Source organism: Bufo bufo, chromosome 9, assembly GCF_905171765.1.
Source record: "Bufo bufo chromosome 9, aBufBuf1.1, whole genome shotgun sequence".
In the NCBI taxonomy this organism is placed as follows: Eukaryota; Metazoa; Chordata; class Amphibia; order Anura; family Bufonidae; genus Bufo; species Bufo bufo.
This window is the reverse complement of record NC_053397.1, coordinates 80659720-80669986: the sequence shown is the minus strand read 5'-3', so window position 1 is coordinate 80669986 and position 10267 is coordinate 80659720. Positions and strand designations below refer to the sequence as shown.

At 41.8% G+C, this 10267-nt stretch overlaps 1 protein-coding gene and 1 long non-coding RNA gene across 2 annotated transcripts; both read left to right on the top strand.

Annotated features, from left to right (window-relative positions):
• The first annotated feature begins 2354 nt into the window (after nt 1-2354).
• On the top strand, nt 2355-5805 carry LOC120979746. The gene is made up of 3 exons (XR_005774378.1): nt 2355-2477; nt 3954-4010; nt 5740-5805. It is a non-coding gene; the product is annotated as an uncharacterized LOC120979746 (long non-coding RNA).
• A 58-nt stretch (nt 5806-5863) lies between these two features.
• On the top strand, nt 5864-8757 carry LOC120979797 (T-box transcription factor TBX6-like). Its single transcript, XM_040408754.1, has 3 exons — nt 5864-5882; nt 7119-7278; nt 7362-8757. Exons 1-3 carry the CDS (start codon nt 5864-5866, stop codon nt 8755-8757), a joined length of 1575 nt encoding a protein of 524 aa, XP_040264688.1.
• The last annotated feature ends 1510 nt before the right edge of the window (nt 8758-10267 follow it).

The window sequence follows — 10267 nt, the reverse complement described above, 5'->3', positions numbered from 1 at the left end:
CTCTTCCACTTCCTCACTCTGGTTATCCTTCATCATCATGATCCACCTTGTGAAACACTAATTCGCGTTCCCCACCATCATCATCTTCTGACTGTGGATGCTCAAGAGTTTGGGAATCGGGGCACTAGATCTCATGTCCCTCTTCAAGCGGGCTTGTTGAGAGGCCCAAATGAAGGAATGGAGCTGAAAAGAGCTCACTTGTTTGGCAAGACTCTCCATGGTGGGAGGAAGGAGGATCAGGGTGAGGATTGTGTTGACCAGACTCTTGGCTACTGAGAGTGGACTTGGTGGAAGACAGGGTGGTGCTTAACCGACTGGAAGCATTATCTGCTGCAATCCAACCGACCACCTGGTCGCACTGGTCTCACTTCGAGAGCGTTGTCCTGCACCGATCTGCAAACTGGGACATAAAGCTAAGTATCGTGGATGATTGTTTTTTTTTGTGCTCTGGCAGCAGGCACAGTTTCAACGCGCCCAGGGCCACGGCCTCTGCGTGCACCATCAGCATCACTGCCACTTCCCTGTCCCTTACTGCTCGCCTTCTTTATATTAAATGTTATATATGCTTGAAAGTATGTCACACGTACAGTAGCGTAGGATTTGTAGGTGTATGCGCAAAAAAATTAAAAAAGGTATTTGGGATTTGGAAATGTCACACAGGAGATATACCGCAGGCAATGCCGCTGATGTCAGCAACGGCTTATAAAAAAATACAGGGAATGTCACAGGTATTTGGGATGTGGAAACGTTACACAGTAGATGTACCGCAGGTAATGTCACTGTCCACAGCGGACACTGTCTACGGAAAGAGTACACTGGATGTCACTGATATTTTTTGGTTGTGCACACGTTACACAGGAGATGTAGCGCAGCTAATGTCACTGTCCGCAGCGGACACCGTCTACGGGAAAAGTACACTGGATGTCACAGACATTTTTGGGATGCGCACACGTTACACAGGAGAAATACCGCAGATATTGTCGCTGATGTCAGCAGTGGCTAACAGAAAATTACAGGGAATGTCACAGGTATTTGGGATGTGGAAACGTTACACATGTGATGTACTCCAGGTAATGTCATTGTCCGCAGCGGACACCATCTACGGAAAAAGTACATTGGATGTCACAGATATTTTTGGGATGCGCACACGTTTCACAGGAAATGTAGCGCAGATAATGTCGCTGTTTGCAGGGCCTAACTATTGCACGCTATTTAGCGCAGGATGCCCTAAAAATAGATATTGCTGCCACACACAATAGTCCTTTAAAAGGACTTTTGTGTCTTTAAAGTTTTAGCAATTTAGCGCAGGTTACGCTAAAATTATATATTGCTGCTACCACACACAACAATAGTCCTTAAAAGGACTTTTGGGTCTGTAAAGTTTTAGCAATTTAGCGCAGGTTGCGCTAAAAATATATATTGCTGCTGCCACACACAATAGTCCTTAAAAGAACTTTTGGGTCTCTGACAAGTTTTTCAATTGAAAAAAAATATATAAATTTCACTCCATACACTATCTTTCCCTTCTTCAGCACAGCTTTCCCTGACTAACACTGAGTCGAACACGTGTGATCGGGTGCTATATAGCACCAGATGACGCGTTCCGGCCATCCAATCACTGTAATGCCAGTAAACAACATGGCTACGGCATTACAGTGAAGGGCAGTACTTACCTGCATGTTTATTGGCTGCACAGAGGTTGTGCTGTAGAAGCTCGTCCTCGCCTGCTTGGGCCAGTTGGAGCACCTTCAACTCTACTGGACACAGAGGCCTGAAGCCTCACAAGCCAGGGGGAGAAAGTTCCCTGGATAAAGAAAGCTAGAAACAGACCAGATGACAAAGTTAAGTTGCAGCATACAGCAAAGGAAAAGTTCCTATTTAATCCTGTCAGCACAGCAGAGCCAGAGAGCAACTGATGTAAAAGAGCCAAGTGTGTTTGCCTGCCAGATTTAATAAACCACTGAAAAAAGGTGCCCCATATTAATATGCGACTGAACACACAATAGGTAGTTTAGGCTATGTTCACATCTGCGTTCAAGCTCTCCGTTCCTGTAGTCCGTCCGGAAGTAGGAAAAAAAATCTAAAAACGTATCCGTTCAACCTCCCATAGAAACTAATTGACGTATGTATGCATACGTTTGACTCTGTTAGTTGGTAATACGTTCGGAATACGTTTTTTCAGACGGAAAACAAAATCCTGCTTGCAGGATTTTTTTCTACGTTCAGAAAAGCGGATTCTTGACGGAGCATCCATTCACATTCATTGTAGTAAATGAGAAACGGATTGTTACATTTTTCTTTCGCGGACATAGCGTTCCTATAGTACATTTTTTTTGTTTCTGAACATGCGCAGAACAAACAGGAACTTACAAACGAAGACAGGAAAACAAGGGAGTGTCATGTGACAGTCACGTGAGCGCTACTCCTCACCATTTCTGAAGGCTGATGTTCAAGTTGGAGAAAGTCTCAAGAAAAGGGTATGAATTGATGCAATTCAAAAGTATTTACTTCGATCATCTACTGGGGCATGCTATTTGTCTACTGGGGGCTAATATCTTGAAACTGTGGATGCTATTAGGCACATGGGGGATGTTATTAGTCTTTTGTGAGATGCTATTACGCTACTGGGACATGTTATTTGGCTACTGGGGGCAAATATTTTGAAACTGTGGATGCTATAAGGCTACTGGGGGATGCTATAAGGTTACTGGGGAATGCTATAAGGCTACCGTGGGCCGGATGAGAGTCATGAGGATCTAATCTGCCGTCTGATTTTGTGTGGGTCATTCACAATGTAGTCTGGTCTGTTGATGTTGCCAAAAGTCGAATTGCAATAGGGGGTTGATATAATATTGGCTACTGGGGGCAAATATTTTGAAACTGTGGATGCTATAAGGCTACTGGGGGATGTTATAAGGCTACTGGGGAATGCTATAAGGCTACCGGGGGATGCTATAAGGCTACTGGGGGAATGCTATAAGGCTACCGGGGGATGCTATAAGGCTACTGGGGGGATGCTATAAGGCTACTGGGGGAATGCTATAAGGCTACTTGGGGAATGCTATAAGGCTACTGGGGGAATGCTATAAGGCTACTGGGGGATGCTATAATGCTACTGGGGGATGCTATAAGGCTACCAGGGGATGCTATAAGGCTACTGGGTAATGCTATAAGGCTACCGGGGGATGCTATAAGGCTACTGGGGGATGCTATAAGGTTACTGGGGAATGCTATAAGGCTACCGTGGGCCGGATGAGAGTCATGAGGATCTAATCTGCCGTCGAATTGCAATAGGGGGTTGATATAATATTGGCTACTGGGGGCAAATATTTTGAAACTGTGGATGCTATAAGGCTACTGGGGGATGTTATAAGGCTACTGGGGAATGCTATAAGGCTACTGGGGGAATGCTATAAGGCTACTGGGGGAATGCTATAAGGCTACTGGGGGATGCTATAATGCTACCGGGGGATGCTATAAGGCTACTGGGCGGATGCTGTAAGGCTACTGGGGGAATGCTATAAGGCTACTGGGGGAATGCTATAAGGCTACTTGGGGAATGCTATAAGGCTACTGGGGGAATGCTATAAGGCTACTGGGGGATGCTATAAGGCTACCGGGGGATGCTATAAGGCTACCGGGGAATGCTATGAGGCTACCGGGTGATGCTATGAGGCTACTGGGGAATGCTATAAGGCTACCGTGGGCCGGATGAGAGTCATGAGGATCTAATCTGCCGTCTGATTTTGTGTGGGTCATTCACAATGTAGTCTGGTCTGTTGATGTTGCCAAAAGTCGAATTGCAATAGGGGGTTGATATAATTTTAAGGACCAGAGGAGCAATTTTGTGTTTTGACTAATCCCTGTTTTAACCCTTGTTGCATCTTGTGCCAATGTGTATGTTGAAATATGTCTATAAGCTCTTGTCTATAATGGTTCTGTAACGTTTTCAGATGTCTTCGCCTTCTCCTTCGGTTGGCAGTCAAAGTACTCCATCCTTTCACATGCAGGTACCGTAAAAATCTTTAAATAAAAATATATTATTAATGATCCAAATAATAAATATGTTTGAACCACAATACATATTTATATACAGTGGGATGCGAAAGTTTGGGCAACCTTGTTATTCGTCATGATTTTCCTGTATAAATTGTTGGTTGTTACGATACAAAATGTCAGTTAAATATATCATATAGGAGACACACACAGTGATATTTGAGAAGTGAAATGAAGTTTATTAGATTTACAGAAAGTGTGCTATAATTGTTTAAACAAAATTAGGCAGGTGCATAAATTTGGGCACCACAAAAAAGAAATGAAATCAATATTTAGTAGATCCTCCTTTTGCAGAAATTACAGCCTCTAAACGCTTCCTGTAGGTTCCAATGAGAGTCTGGATTCTGGTTGAAGGTATTTTGGACCATTCCTCTTTACAAAACATCTTTAGTTCATTCAGGTTTGATGGCTTCCGAGCATGGACAGCTCTCTTTAAGACGCACCACAGATTTTCAATTATATTCAGGTCTGGGGACTGAGATGGCCATTCCAGAACGTTGTACTTGTTCCTCTGCATAATGCCTTAGTGGATTTTGAGCAGTGTTTAGGGTCGTTGTCTTGTTGAAAGATCCAGCCCCGACGCAGCTTCAGCTTTGTCACTGATTCCTGGACATTGGTCTCCAGAATCTGCTGATACTGAGTGGAATCCATGCGTCCCTCAACTTTGACAAGATTCCCAGTCCCTGCACTGGCCACACAGCCCCACAGCATGATGGAACCACCACCATATTTTACTGTAGATAGCAGGTGTTTTTCTTGGAATGCAGTGTTCTTTTTCCTCCATGCATAACGCCCCTTGTTATGGCCAAATAACTCAATTTTAGTTTCATCAGTCCACAGCACCTTATTCCAAAATGAAGCTGGCTTGTCCAAATGTGCTTTAGCCCACCTCAAGCGGCACTTTTTGTGCTGTGGGCGGAGAAAAGGCTTCCTGTACATCACTCTCGCATACAGCGTCTCCTTGTGTAAAGTGCGCCGAATGGTTGAACGATGCACAGTGACTCCATCTGCAGCAAGATGATGTTGTAGGTCTTTGGTGCTGGTCTGTGGGTTGACTCTGACTGTTCTCACCATTCGTCGCTTCTGTCTATCCGAGATTTTTCTTGGTCTGCCACTTCGAGCCTTAACTTGAACTGAGCCTGTGGTCTTCCATTTCCTCAATATGTTCCTAACTGTGGAAACAGACAGCTGAAATCTCTGAGACAGTTTTCTGTATCCTTCCCCTAAACCATGATGGTGAACAATCTTTGTCTTCAGGTCATTTGAGAGTTGTTTTGAGACCCCCATGTTGCTACTCTTCAGAGAAAATTAAAAGAGGAGGGAAACTTACAATTGACCCCCTTAAATACTCTTTCTCATAATTGGATTCACCTGTGTATGTAGGTCAGGGGTCACTGAGCTTACCAAGCCAATTTGAGTTCCAATAATTAGTTCTAAAGGTTTTGGAATCAATAAAATGACAACCGTGCCCAAATTTATGCTCCTGCCTAATTTTGTTTAAACAATTATAGCACACTTTCTGTAAATCCAATAAACTTCATTTCACTTCTCAAATATCACTGTGTATGTCTCCTATATGATATATTTAACTGACATTTTTTATCGTAACAACCAACGATTTATACAGGAAAATCATGACGATTAACAAGGTTGCCCAAACTTTCGCATCCCACTGTATTTCAGGGACACTCCGACACTGAATCCTCTGCTGGCGAGGAATTGCGTTTTTCTCCTGAACCAATGGAGTCAGTAAGTGTGGAATGTTATATTTAGATTTTTTGGTTTCTACACATCCATAATTGGTACAATGGATATAAACTCGAAAGGTACATGATTTGCCAACACCGCAAAAGGATAGATAGGCCAATGTATTGGCAACAAGATTTGAAAGAGGCATTTTGGTTGCTGTAGGGCAGGCAGACGGCGATTTTCAATGAATACAAAACTGTGTTTGTTTTTCGGACACAGGAGGGTACACATTTCATTGAAAATCCGCGAAGTAGACGTCATAACGACGAGGATGTGAGTATCTATACTTAGGTTCTCTAAAGTAATCAATTGTCTTTTGTGATAACTATATTATTTATTAGGACACAAACAGGCAAAGTGAAAATCCATCACCTGTTCAAAAAAGAACTTCCAGGCGTGGACAACGTGGTCGTGGCAGTCGTCGTGGACGTGTAGGCCGTGTGAGTAGGCACATGTGCTGTGATGTGAGCTGTCCACACTGCCCCCAGTATACAGTATCTTATATCACCTATAAGATAACGTGGCCATCATACCTCAAATTTTTTTTATTATTAGAACAAATGACCGTGAGGATTGGAGACATTTGTTTTACCCAAACAAAAATGTAAGTGTTGCTTATCTCATAATGGACATACCATGAACAGTGGCTACTCTCTTATTAAATTGAAAGCAATGACCCGCTCGCCAAGTCTATATCTTTATAGCCGTTCACACCCAAAGACCAAATACAAGGAAACCAAAACATTTTTAATATTTTTTTATTAAAACCAAAGATGCAGTGGGCAGTGGTGGCACATTTGTTTTAAACCAAATAGGGTAGACAGCAAGAATTGGACGAGGAAGATAGGCAATTTCTCCCAATCATAAACTGTGAGCTGCTAATACAGCTAGTAGAAGCAAGGCCAGCTCTGTGGGACCAAACAGACCCCAAACACTCGGACCACAACACGACTCGTCGACAATGGCAAGAGGTCTATGCCAATGTGGTTCCCACATGGAACGATTTGAGCCGTTAGGCTCAAAAAAATTGTGGTACATTAATTTCATTCCTTTTGTTAAATCATTTGGTTTTAGAAGATTTGATAGTGATGTTTCTAGTTGGAAGAATAGTGAAGTGAGCATAAGTTTTCTGTTCGGAAAACTTTGTTTCAACAACTGATACAGCCAATTCAGGTACCGAGCAAAATAACAGTTAAATACAATGCAGAATGTTGGACTGACTGGGGCAACAGTTTTTTATGCAATCCGATGTCAACAGAAAATAATATATATAGCATTATATACGGTTATTATAATTGTTCTTTATTTTCTAGCTGAAATCATATCAACACGCTGGAGGTCAATACGCGATAGGTTTATGCGTGACCTCAATGATGAACGAACGGCGCCAAGTGGTTCCGGTCCTTCTCAGAGGAAAGCTTACCAATATGCACCACATCTTCAATTTCTTCAACGTTGTTTTCAGCAGCGCATGTGAGTTAAATATCCTAAAGAGAAGCAAAAAAAAATAATTATGAATATAGAAATTATACCTTTTATTTCCCTATCTATTTTAGGACTCATTCAAGCACACTCCCTCCTGAAGCAGAACCTCTTGAACATGAGGAATCAACCGAACAATTGTCTGGACGATCTACCGATCAAACTTCGTTACTATCTCAGTCACAGGATTCTGCTCTGGAGTCGCGCGGCCGCCAAACTGAGACATGTGCTCAGATTGAAGATACTCGACAGTTCATTTCTTCTGCCTTTGACAGAGTTTTAAGTAGGCCGAGGCCACTTCGAAGACCACATAGAGTCTTTGAGGATCTTGCACTGATCTTCCGAGATTGTTTATTAAAAATAGAGGAGGAGCAAACTCGGTATAAGCAAGAGTTAACTTCCATGATCAATCATGTCGAGGTAGTTTGTCATCCAGAACCCCTTAACCATAATCAGCAGTTTCTCTTAACGTTAAGTCATTGGATGGACAACATGACTCCAGAGCAGAATTGTGATTGTCGAGTGACATTGATCAAAACTGTTTGGAATATTAAACACCCACCACCCTCTCAATTTGTTCCTCTGGCTCAGTCGTATCCCCCAGCCACCTCCTACCCAACATCCATGACTTCTCCACCTGCTCACTCATACTCTGAGCCACATATCGCTCCCCAGTCACAAAACTTTCAACAGTCACAAAACTTTCAACAGTCACAAAACTTTCAACAGTCACAAAACTTTCAACAGTCCCAAAACTTACCCCTATCCCAAAACTTTCAACAATCACAAAATTTTCCCCATTCACAAAACTTTAGCCAGTCCCAAAACTTTCCCCCATCCAACACTTTACCTACGTACCACAACTTCCCACAGGCCCAAAACGTAGGCACTGCACAAAACTTTCCAGCTTTACAGAACTTTCCATCAACATCCCACATCTTTATTCCATCCCAAAGCCATCCACCGTCCCAAAGACAACCTACGTCCCACCAATACCCAACGTCTCACACATTTCCACCTTCTCAAAGCCATAGCACATCCCTCAGATATCAACCTGCATCAACCTTTCAAGAGACTTTGAGCCAATCTCAATCACAGCTACCGTCCTATGTCTCTGCACAAACACCTTTCCAATCCAAAAGCACTGGAAGTTCCCAAACACGTCTACAGACACCAAGTCCAGATGTGATTTCTATGTCAACTCCAAATAAAATCTCCATAAACGAAGGTGTTTCCACCTCCGTTTTTCCCACTCCAACCACTTTTAATACCCCTTTCTCAAACAAATCTGTTCCATACCAATCTGGTACTGATTCATATTCCCTTCATACTCCACAACATCAACAACAGGGTGATTATGTCAGACCGCAACATTCGTTCATGCAATCACTCCTAGACCAAAGTGCAGAAGATGATGGGTCCCCAACTGCAGCCCCAGGAAAGGCTCCATTCACTCAACCACCACCCTAGTTAACAAAATATATATTATGTTTTCTTGAAGTTTATAAATGAGTACCTTACAAGGTTTATATTGACCACAGTGTCAATTTTTTTACGTTTATAAATAAGTACCTCACAAGGTTTATATTGACCACTGTGTCAATTTTTGCACTTTAATGATGTAGAACTTGAAACATTTTCTATGTTTTACACTTTTATATTATTAGATTAATTTTAAGGATGTTTCAGATATGTGTCTAATTATTGTGCACTTATCAGCTTTCATAAGCCCATACAAGCTGCTAAATATAGGCAGGTGGTTTGATTTCCTCGTTCGGACATTTAGATTTTCAAGAACTAACATGATAATCATAGCAGATTGGACCCTGAAAAGAGTAATTGGCCTTATTATTCATGATTACTTTATCTCCAGGCCAAGGTGCTGATGACTGACAGTTTTCCAGCTAGTCTTTTTTCCTTATATTAAGGAGAAAAATGCCATTCATCAGCACATGGGTCAGAGACACAGAGATTAGCTACCATGACTAGACTCAGGTTGGTTCAACTCTTTTACGGTAATGGACTGCAATGATTATGATGATAGTTCTTGTTTATCACGTGTGAGTGAGTGACACAGTACACAAATCCATATACTGTCACTTATTCAGCACCTTGCGTGGTCTGCACAAAGCTGATTACTTTTTCAGTCTCCCACCTGTTGTTGTTCCATTGCTATTGTCTCGCTATCGTGATCCTCCATTGTACACTTTCTTGAAAACTATGCAAATACAAGAATAGAAATGGCATATGTCATTACTATTTTCTTTGATATAATGTCTCATGCACAAGACTGAACACACTCAGAGACATGGGGTTTGTAAAAAAAAAAATTGTACCTGCTGATGTAATTTAAAGGGGTACTGGAGGACACACCATCAGTGATTACACTGATTCTTTGCATGTTGTGCCACCCACATGGCTGTAGTCTAGCACTTTTTAAATCATATTGATGATGCACAGTAGCCCTGTGTTTGGTAAGACATGCATAGCAGCATTGAAATAACTGATAATGTGCACTTCCATTTGCATGTTCCATGTCACCATATATCTTCTGGCCCGCTCAAGGAAGACATGTCTCGCGGTGCATACTGTAGTGTGATGATTCTGAACTTGGTATGATGATGCTATCACATAGCATGTGCAATCATGAGAATGGTGTACACTTCAGTCACAGATAGAACAACCTTTTCACAATGGACATTTTGTTATTCCTACATGTACGGTAGAGCTTATCTTATCCTTTTCTTCTGTGAATTCTACTTCCATTGTGTTGAGCTACGTGCTTTTATGGAAGTTTATTTGTAAACTTATGCAAATGATTATTAAAATATAAAAATATATAAAAAAAAGTATTTATCTAAATAAATACTTTTATTATTTCAAATATACTTTGTCAGTGGTTTTAATACTTTCAAGACTCAAAACGACAAACAAGGGATACGGAGATGGTTGGAGAGGCATAGCTTACCTTTTGCTGAAT

Coding starts and splice junctions, on each gene's coding strand:
- LOC120979797 (XM_040408754.1), top strand. Junction 7,279..7,361: donor CGTTGTTTTCAGCAGCGCAT/GTGAGTTAAATA, acceptor TATCTATTTTAG/GACTCATTCAAGCACACTCC.